Source organism: Amborella trichopoda, chromosome 10 (assembly GCF_054954075.1).
Source record: "Amborella trichopoda isolate Santa Cruz 75 chromosome 10, AtrichopodaSantaCruz75HAP2 v2.0, whole genome shotgun sequence".
NCBI lineage: Eukaryota > Viridiplantae > Streptophyta > Magnoliopsida > Amborellales > Amborellaceae > Amborella > Amborella trichopoda.
Genome location: NC_142345.1, coordinates 30,192,788 through 30,213,171, shown reverse-complemented (window position 1 = coordinate 30,213,171; position 20,384 = coordinate 30,192,788). Strand labels below are relative to the sequence as shown.

The 20,384-nt window shown below is 38.0% G+C and overlaps 1 protein-coding gene across 7 annotated transcripts; it reads right to left on the bottom strand.

Annotated features, from left to right (window-relative positions):
* Nucleotides 1–4,214: 4,214 nt before the first annotated feature.
* Nucleotides 4,215–20,244, bottom strand: CPZ (Metallo-hydrolase/oxidoreductase superfamily protein). Of its 7 annotated transcripts, none has more exons than XM_020664605.2 (10): nucleotides 19,771–20,243; nucleotides 19,261–19,423; nucleotides 19,104–19,174; nucleotides 18,876–18,971; nucleotides 18,631–18,744; nucleotides 9,106–9,123; nucleotides 7,985–8,044; nucleotides 5,705–5,773; nucleotides 4,552–4,626; nucleotides 4,215–4,435 (listed from the first exon to the last, which is right to left on the bottom strand). In XM_020664605.2, exons 1-10 carry the CDS (start codon nucleotides 20,170–20,172, stop codon nucleotides 4,346–4,348), a joined length of 1,158 nt encoding a protein of 385 aa, XP_020520264.1. In that variant the 5' UTR covers nucleotides 20,173–20,243; the 3' UTR covers nucleotides 4,215–4,345. The 7 variants fall into 7 exon arrangements, 5 of the variants coding, with proteins under 5 accessions (XP_020520264.1, XP_088705695.1, XP_006839090.1 ...); XM_088849569.1 differs by having other exon boundaries at nucleotides 19,265–19,423; nucleotides 19,771–19,910; XM_006839027.4 differs by lacking the exons at nucleotides 7,985–8,044; nucleotides 9,106–9,123 and having other exon boundaries at nucleotides 19,771–20,244.
* Nucleotides 20,245–20,384: the final 140 nt, after the last annotated feature.

Below are 20,384 nucleotides of genomic sequence, written 5' to 3'. Positions count from 1 at the left end.
TTTCTTGTATCTAATTTGATTGTTTAGAGCCACGGCTCTATAAACTTTTCCCAATAATAAAACCAATCTAATAGAAACCTTCTTAAAAAAATGTTGCAAATAAAGAAATAAAAATGTACCTAAAAAAAAGTTTATTTTTCCTAAAGACAATGGACTCTTATTATCTTGAAAAAACAAACTTGCTAAAAAATGGATTTTGTCAAACTAATCTAAAAATCCTATTTTTAACAATTAATCTTAATAATAAAAAAAAGTCTACCCACATCTCTAAAAATAAAATTAAAAGTTCGTAGCAACTAGATCTTGATATACATAAAAAAGCCTTCTAATTTTTTTTATGGATTTCAATATTCTAGAAATAATGATAAATTTTAGGCCAAAATGGGCCAAAATTAGTTGTTTAATCACATTAATCAAAACAAGTTTCTTGTGGAATTTTCAATTATTTACATTTAGAACCAAACTTCAAATAATTTGGTCATAAATTGAAGCTCAAAACCCAAGAATGGCGGATTTCTCAAATATAGTAAAAAGAAAGGCTATTTACTATAGAAATTCGATGGACAACTTGATAGATGAAACTTTCCACCAACCTAAGGCTTCTTATAGCCCCATTTCAATTATTAGATTTGAGAAAGGAAAAAAAAAAGAAAAAAATATCACAATCATTATTGACTGTTGGATATGAAGTCGGGTGGTTAAAGATGTGTTACTATTTGGATGCAAAGTTCAAAGAAAACAGATTTCCAATCCGGATCGGAATCAGTAAGGACAGAATCAATTTTTGGATGGTAAAGTGTCAGATCCGGTTCCCCCTTAAAACCGCCCATTATATTTTTCCTTTTTTTGTAATTTTATGTAATGTTTTCTTAAATCCTCTTAAATCCCCACCCCATAAATTCTTATTTTTATTTTTATTTTTAATACTTTTTGAATCACCAATTAAGACCAATCCAGACCCTATCTAGATATGTTATCCATCGATTCAACACAAATTTTTGGGTGAACTATGAGCCCCACGATCTGATTTTCTCAAACACTCGTCGGATTGCACCTTTTTTTATGACAAATACAGTCCAAAAAGACCTGAGTATAGCAACCACCACCACGATCAACAATCAGAATATGAGTCACTGCTCCTTATTTTGCCAGACTCTATTTCGTGTGCGCTCTATTCTCTTCTATTTAAATGCTTCTTTATCTCGCTTAAATTTGGTTAATGTGGAAGGTCCGCTAGTTAACCCCCTCCATCATATGTGATGTTTAATGAGTTCCCCTTCATTAAGATCTTACCCTAATTCTCAAGCGACAACCTGTCTTCCTGATGGAGGGGCCAAAAAAGATCACAGTGCATTTCGTGGTATGATCTTTATCATGCCCTAAAGGGCTGGCCACGGATCGGGTTGGGTCTGGGTCTGCGTCTGAACACAGACTCGACACCCGAAAAAATTTTTGGGACCCGGACCCGGACCTAGACTCGATTGGATCCGAATTTATTGGACCCAAACCTAGACCTTGACCTAGCTCTAGACCCAATTGGACTCGACCTAAAAATAAATAAACAAATAAATATATATAGTTATATCTATTCAAATATTATTAAACTATTATATATTAAAATAATAATACTATTATTAAAATAATAATAATATAAAATTATTGAAGTAATAATACTATTTGGGTCTAGTTCAGGTTGGGTGTCTAGTCCAAGTTGGATCTACATGTACTCAGACCCGACCCGTTGGGTCCAATTTTTGGACCCATGCACGAACCTGGGTTGGGTCCTGTTGTCGGGTCCCCGGTCCATTGCCACCCCTATGCCTCTTATACCTACTAGACCTAGATTTCTATTGAGCTTTGATCAAACTTTAGCTTAATGGAGGCCATTGTTGGGGGCACTTGCCTGCAACTTGACCTCATTTTCTTTGCTTTTTGTTTGATGATATCCTTGAGGGCACTTTTATGCAACTTGACCTCATTTTCCTTGCTTTTTGTTTGATTATGTCCATGAGGGCACTTGTCTGCAACTTGACCTCATTTTCCTTGCTTTTTGTTTGATGGTGTCCTTGTTCAATGTGTCCAACATGGCACATCTTTGCATTCTTTTCAGTAAGTAAAGATCAGCAACAATCACTGGAATTTTCGATTGAGCTCTGAAGGTTCTCATTCTCAATCTCCATTCATTTCATATTAGCGTTCTGAAACTCGGCCGGTAACTTGGACTCAGAGCGAGACAAATTTTGTGTGAGTTGGTTGCGCACCATTTATTATTTTTAGTTTAAGTATATTAAAACCTTTGGGTTCCACTCCCGTTTAACCTCTTGTTCCGAGGTCGATTAATTGAGGAAACAATAACCGACACGCCCTTATTTGCTTGAATGATAAAAAGCGGCACTTGCACTATATAATAACTATATTTTATGTTTATTTTTAAAAAAAAATATATAACTATATTTTATATTTATTTTTTAAAAAAAAATAGATTGAACCTGCCTTTGACCGAGCCGATTTTTTTAACATTGTTTCATATCATCCGCATGGTAGCAGCAAATAAAATTCAACATAAAGCGGTCAAGTGCTGAACCAGAAATCAAGGAGTTCTACTGCTAGAGGAAGAACCCAAGTCAGCGACGATCGCCCACCTCCTTGTCTCCTTGTAGAAGGGCACTGCATTAAAACCTTTAGCGCAGATCTCTTTCAATTTGAATCCTTTTAAGACATTTTCACAGTAAGCATGCATGTGCACACACCAATGTACGATAACCCGGCTAGGTTGACTCGGAACTAGCAGGGTAAACCAGAACCGGCCACTAGCCGAATATTTTTTAAAAAATCATATATATATATATATATGAAAATGTGACACCCTCCCATACCCATGTGTGTAGGATCTCTAAAGATCACTATTAAATTTGACATACTCATGTTATAACTTTTCTAGAGATATGTGTCAAATTTAATGGTAATCATTTGAGATCTTACACACATGGGTGTAATCTTACACACATGGGTGTAAGAGGGTCTCATAAGATCATTACTCATATATATATATATATATATATATATACCCTTGTGTACAAATAAATCCATTTTTCACTACTTTTCAACTTCATTTAAACGTATTTTATTTAATTGCACTTTAAATATATTTCGTGCAAGTGAACACTGATTCGCACCCAATAAAGAAAACAATGAGAGGCACACAAAAATACAATGGTTATAATCTATGCTCGAGTTACCGGTCACTGACCTACCAATCCGCACCAAACTCCAAAGGCTTCCATATATGGGCTTTAGGATCACTCCAAACCACTTAGAACATAGGAATGGCTTCCATATATGGGTTTAAGGATCACTCTAAACCACTCGAACATAGGAATTGTCAAGGTTGTGGCTTCCATCTTCAACAAATCTTCAACTAGGAATCATTGTGTGCCTTCAGGGCATCACAGAGACAATCAGGTACAATGTTTCAAAAAATGCTGTGATAAATTAGAATTGCATGGTTCAACAGGATCGGCTAGTGGGTGATGCTAGTCTATGTCCTTGAATCGCCCAATTCTCGAGGGTCCAACCAAATTTGGGTCCAAATGGCTCGAAAATCATGAACTAGTTTCAATAGAAATCATGACATATATCTTCGATAGTAGGTTAACAAAAACATACAACATGAAAGAAAAAAATCAATGCTGACTTATTGTGCTCCTTATTATGTTGTTTCTCTGAAATTTATTTTGGACAATCCAGATAGAGGGACTAAAACTCGCCCCCTATATATGTGTTATCCATCAAAATATCGGCCCTGTTTGGGTGTGCATATAAGCACCACACAAGGCAGATCACACACGATGTTTAATGTCAAGATCTTCCCTTCCCAATATGAACAGTTCCCTGCCTGCTCGAAAAGGCACATATCGGCCGTGGGGTGGAGCCACTTTTCCAGAAAAGGGATTTTGCTTCAAGCCCCAACAAGCCCCCAAACAAGACAATAAGGACAGTTGCGTGATAGGCAAGACAACAATGCAGCTTCATTTATTCCAGAAAACATAGTGGTGCCAGCATATCAAGTAGATTTAAGATCAAATGGTTGAATATGAAAACAAAAATCAACTAAAAATTTCATTCAGTCTTGCACCAACTAGGAAGGATTCAAACCAAAGACTTTGTAAACTTAATGGAGACCCACTGTAAGCAAAAGCAGAAGAGACAAAATCTTGAAAATTCGAGGCGATGCATTCATCTCAAATTCCATCTTACATTTTCATTCTCTCTTAAAAATTGGGTTACATATATATAACAATTGATATTTTACATAGGAAAATTGAGAAGCTAATAGTGGACAAAATTAGGTATACATTGATTTGAAGCCTTCTGTAAGAGCAACCACCTTCGCAGAAGCCTTACTTTGCAGCTTCGATGCAGCTTCACGGATGTCCTGAAAAATGAGATTGAATAAAAAAGCATATATGAAAGACCATATAGAACAGAAAATTTAAAATGGAAAAACATATTCACAATACATAGATCTCAATTAGTCAATCAATCAATCACCTCTAATTTGTAGCGAGACGAGAAATGTGTGAGCACAATCGCCTTATTCCTAAACCATTTCGCCTGTTCTATGAGCTGCATTTATCAACTGCTAATCAGTTTCTTTGTTTAAACAAAAAACTACAATAAAAAGACAACCATAAATGTAAAATTGCAATAAAACCATTTCCATATAATTTGGATCGGCCCATGTCGTTAGCTCACCACAAGGAATAATTGGGCCATTCAAGCCACAAGAATAAAACTTAAGAGAAAGGCAAACATATTTAGATGAACATGATATGGTCCAGGCCAAGTAACCAAATCTAGTTAACATCTTCAAAATGAGTGTATCAACCCTATAATCTTCTTAAACAACAACCCCTCCCCAAGGCAACAGCAAAGAGCATTTTGCTAGTAGTTGTTTCATGTTGACAAGAAATAGATGAGATGACTGAAATCACATATTGAATTTCTGGGAACCAAAATGATCGGCTAATTTCCATAACTAATAAGCCACCAAATTATCTCAAGAAACCAGAAAATTGCTCCTCCTCAATTTACAAGAAAAGTTTTCCTGTAGATATACAACTCATGGTTAAGAGAGGACCAAGAAACAAGAATTCATCCAAATAGAGGAGTAAGAATCACATAATGGTTATGTACACACGAAACACCAGATTTCATCTTTCATCATTAAATTCAGTACCAATGGTAAATACTTGTCTCATTTACACCTTATAGGTTGGGTTCAGGGTACTTAGCTTCCTTGCCCTTTTCCACATATCCACAGTGTATCATTAATAACGCCAATATTATTTTCAATAATCCAAACTACATAGTCCTATGGAGTTATCCATGCGCTTATGGAGATATAGTCTTCCTCACCAACAAGGCGGGAGATGAATTGAGTTCAGAAGCATGTATTTGATTATCTTAGTAATTGATCAGTATTAACTTCTTATAATAAACCCATAGATGTAAAGGTCATTTACAGAACAAGGGAGGGAATTTCACACTTCCAAATTCATCAGGAAGAATTTGATGTGTTCATGGAGAGGTCAGTCATTGTTAGTTGAAGGATTTCAAGCAGAAAGTAAGTATATAGTAGCAATTGCAAGTGCTTAGAAATCATCAAGAGGATATAATCTATCAAATTGGGTCCTGTGCTCACTTCAAACAAATGGGTATGGCCATGTTCTCGAGCATGCTCAACGCTCATCACCTCATCAAGAAAAGTGGCCTGGAAGAAAGAAAGCTTCAGGTAAGTAACCTCCATTAACAAGAATGAGAAAACCTTTATAAATGATCAGCTAGGTTTACTTTCTTTGACAAGATATCAGATACAGAAAAAACAAACATAGTCAGATTCTAAAATTTTCAGACGGGAGCAACTACGCATGGATAGTTTGAAATGAAATCTCCGAACACAATGAATCTGTGAGAATTTCGATAAGCGTATAACAGTACATTATTAGAATGAACTATCGACTGTGAGAGGGGCAAGCTACAGACAAAATATCTAGACCCTAATTCATACCAGACAAATTCGAAACCTTAGCTATCCTGAGACAAATCTGAAACAGTAATATACATGAAATGTTAACACATGAATAATCGTATTTTCCTTTGTATTACTTTGGGAAAACCCCACATACTTATAGCAACATTTCTTAGACGTGTATGTACGCATTGGAGACTACAAATGAGGAACTAAGTTGGTAGAGTTGTTACCCCTTAGCCTATTCAATAGAGAATCTTATCCCTATTCAACAAACAAAGATACTCAAATATTTACAATGGTTATCTACAAGATATATTCTAATACTCCCCCTCAAACTGATGTGGATGTACCAACATCAGTTTGTTCATCAAATAATCATGGCGCCCTTTAGTCGAGGACTTGGTGAAAATATCAACAATCCGATCCTTGGAAGAAACATGAGGTAGTGTGATTTCTCCTCGTTCAATTTTTCCTAAACAAGATGGCAATCTATCTCAATATGCGTAGTCCGTTCATGGAAAACCGGGTTGCTGGCAATTTTGACTGCACTTTGATTGTTGCAAACCAATGGGGTTGGAGAATTTGAGATAACACCAAAAACTGTGACTAGTCATTTGAGCAAGATAATTTCACCATATGCGGAAGACATAGCCCGATATTTTGATTCAGTAGAAGACTTGGATTTCCAAGAAATCAGGGATGCCCCGTGAAAGACACACTAGCCGGTAGTCGAGCGACGTGTATCCGGACCACCAACAAAATCAGCATCAGAATACACTCTTAAGGTCAAGGACGACGATCTATTATATGAAAGGCTGAGATCAGGTGTGGATCACAGGTACCGAATAATGCGATAAACTGCAATAAGATGAAGTCGTTGAGGATCGGAAACAAATTAACTGACAAGCTAAACTGCATGAGCTATATCAGGTCGTGTCACAGTTAGATAGACCAAGCTACCCACATTTTCCTATACATAGTTGGATCAATGATTGGGTCGCTGTCAGACCTTCCATATTTGACATTCATCTCCAATGGTGTGTCTATCGTCTTTTCGTCTGTGAGTCCTACGAATGCTATGAGGTCCTAGGTGTATTTTCTTTGACTAACCTGATAGCCTTCAGGTGATCAGGAGATTTCAAGTCCTAAGAAATATGTAATGTGACCCAAGTCCTTCATCTGGAAAGAACCTTGGAGGACCTTTTTCAAGACTCGTATACCTTGATGATCATCTCTTGTAATTAAAATATCATCGACATAAACCAATACAAAGATACTGCCTTTAGAGGAGGAACTGAACAAGGAGTAGTCATTGCTATTTTGTCGGTATCCCGCACCCAAAAGAGTATTCTTTAGCTTTGCAAACCACGTTCGAGGTGCTTGTTTCAACCCATAGATTGCTTTTTGTAATTTACACACCATTCGAGTTGGCGAAGTAGGGTACCCAAGTGGCGGTCGCATATAAACAGTTTCATATAGATCCCCATGTATAAAGGCACTTTTTACGTCCATCTGGAATATATCCCAATTTCGAATGGCAGCAACAACAATCAAAGTGAGGACAATAGTCATTTTAGCAACTCGTGCAAAAGTCTCATCATAGTCAAGGCCATGCTCCTGATTATAACCTTTTTGCGACGAGTCTAGCTCTATATCGATCCAATGTGCCATCCGACTTAAGTTTGACAGTATAAATCCATATGCTACTGGCCACAGCATGACCTTTGGGAAGTGGGACCAAATCCCAGGTGTGGTTAGCTTCCAATGCTTCAATTTCTGTCTACATTTCTTGACTCCACTCTGCACTATCTACTGCCTATTTGTAAGAACTAGAAATGAAAGGTGGTTCAAGTATTGAAAATAAAGAAAGATGAACAAGTGGTTCAGGAACTCGAGTGCAGCATCTTAAAGCCAATGTGGAAGAAGGAGGAAGTGGAGTATGTACAATACCTGTTTCCAGTGGTGATGGCGCAGGCGTAATTGGGAAGCTCTCGTTTGTTGTTCAAACAGCTGCAAAGGGTTAGGAAATAAAGACAAGATGGAAGCAATGGATGATGGAGTCAAGGACACTGATTGAGATGAACACAACTTTTTAGAAACATATGGAACTTTTCTAAAAAGATCACACTTCGAGATATTCTCAATTTCTTAGCTTCCCAATCATAGCAGCAATATCCTTTTTGTGTCTCCCCGTATCCGAGAAACATGCATTTGACAGACCTTGCATCTAGCTTAGATCTACTAATTGAAGGTAAGAGAACAAAACATGTGCATCAGAAAATTAGAAGTAAAGAGTAATTAGGCGGATGCCCAAATAATTTCTCAAGTGGTGAAGTATTATTTAATACAGGAGTGGGCAATCCATTAATTAAATATAGTTCAGTAAAGAAGGCTTCTGCCCAAAATACTTTAAGCATATTTGTATGGAGAAGTGCCCTAGTTGTTTCTTGAATGTGTCTATTCTTTCTTTTTGCAACACCATTTTGTTGTGGTGTATGAGGATAACTTCATTGATGTAGAGGGCCTTCTTTAGCCAAGAAATAATGAAAATGCTTTGACATATATTCTCCCCCTGAGTTTGTGCACAAAATTTTCACCTTCTTGTTAAATTGGATGACTACCATTACATGAAATTCTAGAAACACTTGTAAAACCTCAGACTTGCGATGCAAAAAATATATCCAAGAATATCTAGACCAATAATCTATAAAAGAAATGAAATAATATTTTTCAGTTAAGGAAGCAACTGGTGTTGGACCCCATACATCACTATGAATTAAATCAAAGGCACCAACGACACGACTCATACTAGAACTGAAAGGTAATGTCACAGCTTTGACACGAAAACAATCTTCACATAATTTATCTAGCACATTCTAGGTATTAATTCTATTCAATAACACACCCAAAGAAAACAATAAAGTCAAATTCAAATTATGAGGATGACCCAAATGATAATACCAGAGGCTCCAAAGTTTATTTGCATAATTTATTTCAAAGACAGAAGGAGCAAAAAAACATTGATTAGCAGATGAGTCAGTTCCGAAGTCCAAGACAAAGAGTTCAATCACCTTCCCGGTCCGCAACTCCTGTAACAAATAACCAGGAATGGAAAATGAGAAAATATAATTTTGTTTGACAAATTGACTAACAGAAATTAGATTGGCTGATAGATTAGGTACATATAACATTAGAAAGAGATAAAGGAGGAGAGTTAGGAGGTTGAATGAGTAGTGAATCAACTTTGTTTATAAGAAGTAACTGACCATTAGCAATATGAACACTTTGAGTGCCCTTACATGGAACAACTTGTTTCAAAGATGTCAAGTTGCTTGTCATATGATTGGAAGCACCAGAATCTAATACGCAAGAAGTTTGGAAATCAGCCTTACCAAAACCAGAAACATGGAGAGCTCGTATGACTTGTTATAGAAATTCAAGTGTAAGGGAAGCCGATTGACTTTGAGGGGAGATGGATGGTAGTGCAAGCATAACAGAAGGTGAAGTCGGAGCAACGGTGGTCGTGTCTGAAGTAGACATGACTGCAGCATATACTTGAGGACGTTTCTTCCGATTTTGGGGCCGCTTTCTACACTCTGTGATTAAGTGTCTGGTCTCCTTGCAGTAATTGCAGACCTTTCTCTTCTTGCAATTATTCGTCAAGTGTCTAATCGCTCAACAATTATGGCACTAGACTTTGCTCTGATCCCATCCTTTCCCAATATTTGAAGCAACCAAAAGGGCAGAATCCTTGGAATAATCACCATGGATTGAAAGCGACTTTAAGCAAGTAGTTCAGGAAGAATTTTATCAATATCATGACTACCTTCTCGATTGAGAATAACAACTCGCACATGCTTAAACTCAAAACATAGTTTCATTAAAAATTGACGAGAGCGTCATTTATTCCTAAGTTTCGAAACTGTATCCATAGTCCCTGCAGGAATCTCAACATCTATCATATCCATTTCATTCTAGATCAGCATCATTGCAGAATAAAATTCCTGAATATTTTTTATCTTTAATTCAAGGAGTTCAATTCCTTCTCAAGCTGATACATTCTTGCTTCATTAGATTGCTGATATACACGTTTTAGGTATTCCCATATAGCCTTTGCAGTGTGCAAAGGACTCAAATTGAGGGTAATAGAGGTTTCACTGAATCCATGATCCATGTCTTAACTTTTGCATTATTGGCTATCCATTTGGAATCAACAACTCCATGTGACGGTTCAACAACAGAACCATCAATGTAACCCCATAATTCTTATCCATCCAAAAAAATTGGTAGATACGAGGCCCACAAAAAATAGTTTTGGCCATTGAGCTTGACGGCCAAAATATGAGAATCCATTGTTGGTAACAAATAATACTGGGATAAGAATTGTAAATATTTGGGTATCTTTGTTTGTTGAACAGAATAAGGTTGTTTGTTGAATAGGATAAGGGGTAACAACTCTACCCAACTTAGTTCCTCATTTATACACATCTAAGAAATGTTGTATAAGTATGTAGGGTTTTCCCAAAGTAATACAGAGGAAAATACGATAATTCGTCTGTTAACATGGTATCATTAGAGCACTTAATGTGCATATTTATTTTCTTTTTCTAGAGAGAGAAGCTTCTCAGCAAGCACTCCAAAACAGATAAGCACTCTCAACAAGCTCGTCAAACAAATAAGCACTCACAACAAGCTCGCCAAACAGATCCCTGGCAGAGGTATCAGAGCTTAGGTTGAATCTAACAAAGCATTGTTTTCTGTTTTTTTCTCTCTAGTTTCTCCTTTGTACTCTCTTGTTTGTTTCCGTGTGTCCACTTTCTCTCTCTAGGCCTTTCTCTCGGTTTGCTTCTCCTCCCTATATCTCGTACCAACGGAGACTGCACACACAGGTGCATCTATCTTGGCCCAAGGGACACTGCACATACAAGTGCGCCTCACTCTCTCTCTGTCTCTCTCACTGAACCTGGAGAGCACTTGACTTGGCTTGATAGTGGTAACATCAGAGATTTTGCCTTGAAATCTTTGTGATCTTTTATTTAGCCGTTCTTTGGTTGCTCTCTCTCAAGATTCCTTCAAGTGCTTTATCATCCTTTCCATTTCAAATCGCCTCGTGTTGCTTCCTCTCTCTGTCAGGATTTGCCTAAGCAAAGCCCTTTCATGCTTCCTTTCTATCTCTGATTTTAGTGGTCTGAATTTTCTCTCTCTCTCAAAGGAGTTTCCAAGGAACAACCCTTTCTTGTAACAAGAGTTGTTCTCGTATTTCTTCTACACCCTCTTAGCATTGTTCTGGATGGCTTCTCTCCATTAAATTTGCCCTAAGACAGTGCCGTTTCGCTCTCTTTCTGTTGTTTTTTTTGTGTGGCTGATACGCCTACTCTCTCATACAGCTGCTCTCTCTTGTGGGTATTGGTTAGTGCTAGTCTTATGTACTAGCTTGTGGTGCTAGTTTGTTAGTTCGTGTTGCTAGTTCGCTATGCACAGTGGTACTTAGGTTCTTGCTGCATGCATTCTTGGTTCCTGCCACTGTGGTTTATTTGGGTTTTCTTTTTGGCACATAAAAATCTTGTTTTCCTATGGTTTAATTGACTTGGGTAATATTAAACATTTGGGAGACATCTGCTGACGCTCTTTGGGTCAGTTTTGGGGATTAGTTATTTCCCAGTATTATTTGTTACCAACAATGGATTCCTATATTTTGGCCATCAAGCTTAATGGCGAAAACTATTTTTTGTGGGTCTATTATCTACAAAAAATTTTGGAAGGACGAGAATTATGGGGTTACATTGATGGTTTTATTGTTGAACCGTCAAATGGAGTTGTTCATTCCAAATGGACAACCAATAATGCAAAAGTAAAGACATGGATCATGGATTCAGTTGAAACCTCTATTGACCTCAATTTGAGTCTTTTGCACACTATAAAGGCTATGTGGGAATACCTGAAGCGTGTATATCAGCAATCTATTGAAGCAATAATATATCAGCTTGAGAAAGAATTGAACTCTCAAAATCAAGGATCAAAAAATATTCAGGAATTTTATTCTACAATGATGCTGATCTGGATTGAAATGGATATGATAAATGTAGAGATTCCTATAGGGGCAATGGATACAGCTCTGAAACTTAGGAAAACATCGCGCTCTCGTCAATTTTTAATAAAACTATGTCCTAAGTTTGAGCATGTGCAACCTGCTATTCTCAAACAAGAAGGTAGCCATGATATTAATAAAATTCTTCCTGAACTACTTGCAGAAGAGACTCGCTTAAAGTCACTTTCAATCCATGGTGATTATTCCAAGGATTCTGCTCTTTTGGCTGCTTCAGATATTAGAAAAGAACGGGATATGAGCAAAGTCCAGTATTATAATTGTCAAGAGATGAGACACTTGGCGAATAATTCCAAGAAGAGAAAGGTCTGCAATTACTGCAAGGAGACCAGACATTTAATCACAGAGTGCAGAAAGCGACCCCAAAATAAAAAGAAACCTCCTCAAGCATATGTTGTAGTCATGTCTACTTCAGACACGACCTTCATTGCTCCGACACCACCTTTTGTTATGCATGCACTACCATCCATTCCCTCTCAAAGTCAGTCAGCTTCCTTTACACCTGAATTTCTTCAACAAGTCATACAAACTCTCTACGCTTCTGGTTTTAGTAAAAGGTTGATTTCCAAACTTCTTGGGTACTAGATTTTGGTGTTTCTAATCATATGACAAGCAACTTGACATCTTTGAAACAAGTTGTTCCATATAAGGGCACTCAAAGTGTTCATTTTGTTAATGGTCAGTCACTTCGTGTGGACAAAGTTGGTTCACTGCCCATTCAACCCCCTAACTCTCCTCCTTTATCTCTTTCTAATGTTTTATATAGTTTTTCAAAAAGCGCTAGGCGGCAACTAGGAGGTCGAGGGGTTCCAGGCCGCCCAGCTCCTAGGCGGGGGCCCAGAACCTGGGCAGCTACGTAAACAAATTTTTTTTGGGTTTTCTCTCTCTAAAATAGCCTCTAATGGGTTTTAGGTTTCAAATGAACCTAAAACCCACAAATTTGCCCCCTTAGTATTAAAAAATGACCCAAAAATACCCTCAAGGAGCTGCATTTCCACCCTTGGGTAGGGTGCAGGCCCTAGGCGGCCGCCTAGGCGGGTTCAAGCAGGCGCCCAGGGATATCCGCCTAGGCGGCCGCTCAGGCGTTGGGCCGCCTGCTTTTGAAACAGTGGTTTTATATGTACCTAATCTACCAGCCAATCTAATTTATGTTGGTCAACTTGTCAAACAAAATTATATTGTCTCATTTTCCACTTCTAGTTGTTTGATATATGACCTACAGATCGGGAAGGTGCTTGGGAAAGGTCGTAACAAAGGGGAACTCGCTGTCTTGGACTTCGGAACTGACTCATCCTCTAGTCAATGTTTTTTTGCTCCTTCAGTCTCTGAAATAAATTATGGCAATAAACTTTGGAGGCTCTAGCATTATCGTTTGGGTCATCCTCATAATTTGAATTTGACTTTATTGTTTTCTTCGGGTGTGTTACTGAATAAAATTAATACCAAGAATGTGCTAGATAAATCATGTGAAGATTGTCTCCGTGCCAAAGCTGTGACATTACCTTTCAGTTCAAGTATGAGTCGTGTTGTTGGTGCCTTTGATGTAATTCATAGTGATGTATGGGGTCTAACACCCATTGCTTCCTTAACTAAAAAATATCATTTCATTTCTTTTATAGATGATTGCTCTAAATATTCTTGGATATATTTTTTGCATCGAAAGTAAGAGGTTTTACAAGTGTTTCGAGAATTTCATGCAATGGTAGTCACCTAATTTAACAAGAAGGTGAATCTATTGCACAGACTTAGGGGGAGAATATATGTTAAAGTATTTTCATAATTTCTTGGCTAAAGAAGGCATTCTACATCAACGAAGTTGTCCTCATACACCACAACAAAATGGTGCTGCAGAAAGAAAGAATAGACACATTCAAGAAATAGCTAGGGCACTTCTTCTTCATACAAATATGCTTAAAATATTTTGGGCAGAAGTATTCTTAACTGGAGTATATTTAATTAATAGATTGCCCTCTCTTGTATTAAATAATACTTCACCACTTGAGAAATTATTTGGGCATCCGCCTAATTACTCTTTACTTCGAATTTTCGGATGCACATGTTTTGTTCTCTTACCTTCAATTAGTAGATCTAAGCTAGATGCAAGGTCTGTCAAATGCACGTTTCTTGGATACAGGGAGACACAAAGGATATCGCTGCTATGATTGGGAAGCTAAGAAATTGAGAATATCCTGAAATGTGATCTTTTTAGAAAATGTTCCATAATTTTCTAAAACCTTGTGTTCATCTCAATCAGTGTCCTTGACTCCGTCATCCACTACTTCCATCTTGTCTGTATTTCCTAACCCTTTGCAGCAGTTTGAACAACAGACGAGAGCTTCCCCGATTACTTATGCACCACCACCACCGAAAACAGGTATTGTACCTACTCCACATCCTCCCCCTTCCACATTGGCTTTAAGATGCTCCACTCGAGTTCCTAAACCAGTTGTTTGTCTTTCTTTACTTTCAACACTTGAACCACTTTCCATTCCTAGTTCTTACAAAAAGGCAACAAATAGTGCAGAGTGGAGTCAAGCAATGCAGACAGAAATGGAGGCATTGGAAGCTAACCACACATGGGATTTGGTCCCACTTCTCAGAGGTCATATTGTGGTCGGTAGCAAATGGATTTATACTGTCAAACTTAAGTCGGATGGCACATTAGATCGATATAAAGCTAGACTTGTCGCAAAAGGCTATAATCAGGAGCATGGCCTCGATTATGATGAGACTTTTATACCAGTTGCTAAAATGACTACTGTCCGAACTTTGATTGTTGTTGCTGCCATTCGAAATTCAGATATATTCCAGATGGATGTAAAAAATGCTTTTCTACATGAGAATCTATATGAAACCGTTTATATGCAACCACCACCTGGGTACCCTACTTCGTCAACTCAAATGGTGTGTAAATTACAAAAAGCAATCTATAGGTTGAAACAAGCACCTCGAGCGCGGTTTGCAAAGCTAAATTATGCCTTCAACAAGTCCTACAAGCTCTCCATGTTTCTGGTTTTGGTAAACTTGATTTCCAAACTTCTTGAGCATTATATTATGGTGCTACCAATCATATGACAGGCAACTTGACATCTTTGAAACGAATTGTTCCATATAAGGGCACTCAAAGTGCTCATATTGCTAATGGTCAGTTACTTCCTGTCGACAAAGTTGGTTCACAGCTCATTCAACCCCCTAACTATCCTCCTTTATCTCTTTCTAATGTTTTATATGTACCTAATCTATCAACCAATCAAATTTTTGATGGTCAACTTGTCAAACAAAATTATATTAGCGTATTTTCCACTTCTGGTTGTTTGATGCAGGACCTGCAGACCCGGAAGATGATTGGGAAAGGCTGTAAGATAGGGGCACTCACATCAATGAAGTAAAACTTAGCCATCAAAACCCATTCCAAAGACAAAAGCTTCAAGCACATCGAGTCTTGGAAGAAATCCCCACTGATTCTTGATATGCAATTCAGTAGCTCCATACTTAACTTTACCCAAACTTTTTGAGGCAATTGAGACCTTCACGCCAGAGCAAAGGATTCAAAATCGTTGTCTTCAGGCTCCATTTTGATAACCAGAGAAATGGTACTTAATCTGGTCTGGGTCTATAATAATAGAAGCAGTAGATCATTTCCTGAGGAGTGTGAGATTCAATAGGGTGGGTTTGAGGGGCCATAGATGCCGTTAACATCAAAAATTTCTTTAAGGAAACTCAGAACTTCCTTCAATAGAGTGGAGCACATACACAACAGGAAAAACTAGCCACCTGCAACAAAGTAAAAGCCCATGCTTTCCAATCATAAATTTCTAGGGAAACTCAGCCTAAACCTCCATGTTCAAAATCATTTTTTTTGGGGCAGAAACAAAAAAAGTACTAATCATATGACATAGAGACTCAAGCTACTCATTATATATTTTTCAGGAGATTTAGATGCTTATCAGACCTGCTGGATTGGGAATGGAAAATTTTTGGGTCAAAACAACCACTGTAATTAAATCACTCTTCTTCTAATTCTCTAGTACAATATCAATGAAAGCTCGCCCTTTGTTTCAAAGAGCGAGCTTTCACAAAACCTAATAAATTTGACACAAATTCAGGCTTTTCTTGGGTTCTTATCCCAAAACTTTAAAGGGCAAGAGCTTGTGTACTCTCCTGGACCAATGACAAGCCACCGTTTCGACCCTTATCCATTTCTTTATGCCACTAGAAGACAACTTATTGTTTAAAGCCATCAGATTCTCAGGAAACTGTACGAGGAAGCACGAACTGGTGTATGAACAACTAGTGGAGAGACAAGTGAGATTTTAGTGACAATAGGTCTACATCAAGTGTCAGCATTAGGCCAATACCTATGTCTTAGTTATAGAAGACTTAACTTGACACCTACAAGATGAGGTACCGTGGTGCATGTTGTTCGCAGAGGACATAGTTCTGATCGATGAGACTTGAAACAGTGTCAACACAAGTAACTTTGGAGGGATGATTTAGAATCTAAAAGTTTTAAAACTCGCCAGATTAAGACAGTATGTGAAATGCAAGTTTATTAATAATACAAGTAGAGATAACGAAGTAATTAAGATTGATGGCCAAGAAATACTGAAAAGATCACACTTTCAGTATCTTGGGTAGATAATCCAAGAAAATTGAGAGATTAAGGAAGATACCGCACATAGAATTAGAGTTGGGTGGCAAAGTGGAGATGTGCAGCCAGAGTTATATGTGACCGCCGCATACCTATGGAGCCGAAGGGCAAGTTCTAAATTGCAGCTGTGAGACCAGCTTTGCTTTATGAGGCGGATGGTTGGGCGGTCAAAAAACAACATACCCATAGAATGAGTGTAGTTGAGATGAGAATGTTGATAAGAGTAGTGGCAAGACAAGAAAAGATAGAATTCAAATTGAATACATTCGATAGAATTTAGAAATGAGAGAAAGTAGACTTAGGTGGGCTGGTCATGTGTAATGTAGACTTAGTACAACACCTGTTAAGAGGTGCAAACTAGTTCAAGTGGAAGGCTCAAAAAGGGCAAAGGGTAGGTCTAAAAGGACATGGTTGGAAGTAGTGAGAAAAGATGTGCAATCTTATGACCTCACTGAGATCAGAATGGCAAACTAGAATTCGTGTAGCCGACCCCAATTAGTTGGGAAAAGGCTCCGACGATGATGATGAAATTCTCAGGAAATTCTGCTTGAATTTCCTTGTTCACAAACTGTTTCTTGGATTGGTCCATGTTTTCCAAAAATATTTGGAGATTATCACTGGCCAAAGAAGATTCAAAGGATAAGACAACAAAAGTAATGGATTTGTTATTGGTTATCATCATTGCATGCGTGTCGAGGTGAGAGACCATTGCATTTAAGCAAGAAGCAAGACAAAGATAGCTCATCAGCATCCCCTTGGCATAGGCTTAGGGGCTTAGGAGCTCTCTCTCTCTCTCTCTCTCTCTCGCTCACACACACACACACACACACAAATTGCTCTCAAAGGTATTAGGCTTTCTGATTCAAAGAAAGGAACCTGACTTCTCTAGATATCTCTTACTTTCTCAAAGCAATCATGGTTTACATTAGAGAACAGTAATATTGGTGCAGAGATTTGGAGACAACCATTGTATCTGGAGCTCCAGACATCTCCATCAAATGGAAAAATGAACCTGCATTGGCAAGGTTCCCTCCTGAACAAGATTTAGGGCTTTGAAGCAGAGTTGCAAAGGCTTCTACATAGAGAATTAGAGTTTGGTGAAGTTTGAAACTTTGATGACAATGGATCTTGAAGCCTTAGATCCCACTTTCAAGCTTATGGTTTTATCCACTTAGATTTTGACGCCTTAGATCCCCCATTTCAAGCTTTCGCTTTACAGTTCATACAATAACCATTATCAAGTCTTAAAGATCATTGTGTAGCCGTGAAGACCTTTTGTAGCTGAAATCTTTGGAATTTGGCAAAATCTAGGGTTCAATTTTTATCAAATCTCTGGACTTTTACAGCTCTTCATTTGGGCCGATGGCTAATTATGTAGCATCGAAATTGAGAAATGTTCCCAAAAAAAAAGGCTGCTTCATCTGCCAATTGAGGTGATTCCATTAGTTCTGCAACTGCATTTCGACAAGAGGGATTTTCTAGTGAGATTCTGGGAAGATCCCGGCTTTTTCTAGGGAGACTCTGCCTTCAGGGTTAAAAGAGACTAGAGAGAGAGAGAGAGAGAGAGAGAGAGAGAGAGAGTCCTATCTCATTCTCCCTGCTCAAAAACCCAACAAAAGGACAAAGTTACAGTGAGATGCGAGTAAAGTAAAAACAACTGCAAAAGAAATTTAAGTTATAGAGAAAACAAGTTTAACATCAATAATGTTATAAAGGGATACTGCCAAACAATCAACATCTTTATCAACAGTATTTTTGTTGTAACAGAAAATCATTACTGGTAATTGGCGGAGTGGAACAGGCCATAAATACAAAATGTAAACAAGATAATTAAACTACCTCAGTTATGAGAATCTTTGATCTAAGGGCATCTGAATTGCGTGGCTCAAGTATAAAATCAGACATTGTATCACCTGTGAAAGCCACCTCTGGAGACAGTATGGTATCTGTGATCTAAAATATAATCATAAAGTCCAATGAATCTATAAGAAACATCCATACAGAATTAGAAGAAAGGTCCATAGGCTATAATTACTTAGGCACTTAATAGAATATCTCCTAACTAATAAGCTTATGTCACTAACCTCGACGCCAGAAAATTTCAAATTCTTGATCTGATGCCCTTTCAAGTGAAGATATTGCTTCTTTAGCTTATTCCTCACTGAGTAGACAACATACCCCTTAACCAAACAAAACCAAAAATGAAGAGGATCATCATGAGTTACCACTAAACAGAGGCAGCAAAAGAGAGAAGAGATTAAACAAAATCCCCATGAAATCACAGCTCATTGTTCAAGAGTCAAAGGATATACCTGGCTGGGTATGACATGATATGTTCTGAATGGCCTTACAACAAGATCATTTCTTATTTCGTACGTTTCGCCTGAAGTGAGAGTTGCAGCTTTAAGCTTCAATTTTAGAGGGGCACGCAAATTAACAAAGAGTGATTGATTAACAAGAAATGCATACCCACATCTAATGCAACCAAATCAAGTTTGAGTTGGTCCCGACTCATAATCCTATGAATCTCAAAAAGCTTCTCTACGTCTTCCTTAATACATGGAGGTACAACGACTGTAGGTGGTTTTAAGCCGTAAAGACCACGAGTTGCAACATACATCGGAAGCCCACCCTGCAATTAGTTTAAGCATGCTCAGACACCAGTTTTCACTATGATCTGACCAGGGTATCACCATGGAACAACAAAAAAACAATCCAATCACCATCATCATAGCCTTATCACAACAATTTGGGTCGATTATACAAATCCTGTTCCGCCAATCCAATTAAAAGTAAGGGTAGAAAACAAAAATAATGGAGAAATCTTTGACTCCACCAGAAACCATTCAGTTTCCCTAGATAGGTCATGCTTTGAAAAAAGAAAGTAGGAGTCCACAAGTAACCATAGATACTATAAAAGCAATGGCACAAAGCAATCACAAGTAAGGAAACTCACAGTAAAACAATCAACAAACTCACAATGTGATCAAGGTGAGCATGAGTGATAAAGAGAAAATCTTGGTGCACAGCTTTAGCAGGGCACCTTCCAATATCAAAAGCCACATTCATGCTAGGAACCACTACACAGGTTTCATGGCCACCAACTGAAACTCCTTCTATCAGAACATTCTCAACCTCCACTCCCTTCCTATTAACCTCTGCCCTAGCTTTCCTGTACTCTTCCTCTTCTATTGCAGAGTTTACAGCAGAGAGAAAACCCGAACGTCTCATGGCTAGCAATGATGGACCAGTGCCATTTTGGCCGGAATCTGCATAATCCCGGCCAAACTTTCGCGGGGAAAATTGTTCAGTCTTTGCTGGTTCGTGGTGGATGGCCGGAAATGGGAGATAGGAGCACGAAACGGGAGAAGGGGAGAACATGGTGGTCTAGAATTTCAGGCCGTCGTGGTCATGAATTGAGGGTTTTAAGGGTTTAGTTGGCTATTTTTTCGAAATTGCGGGCAAGAAGATAAATCCGAATACATATCATGTTCCGTAGGAGTAGATTGTCCATTTACTCACTCGGGTAAAAACCAAGTCTCCGTTTAAAACACAACTTTTTAAAAAAAAATCTTTGATTTTTTTTTTGAAGG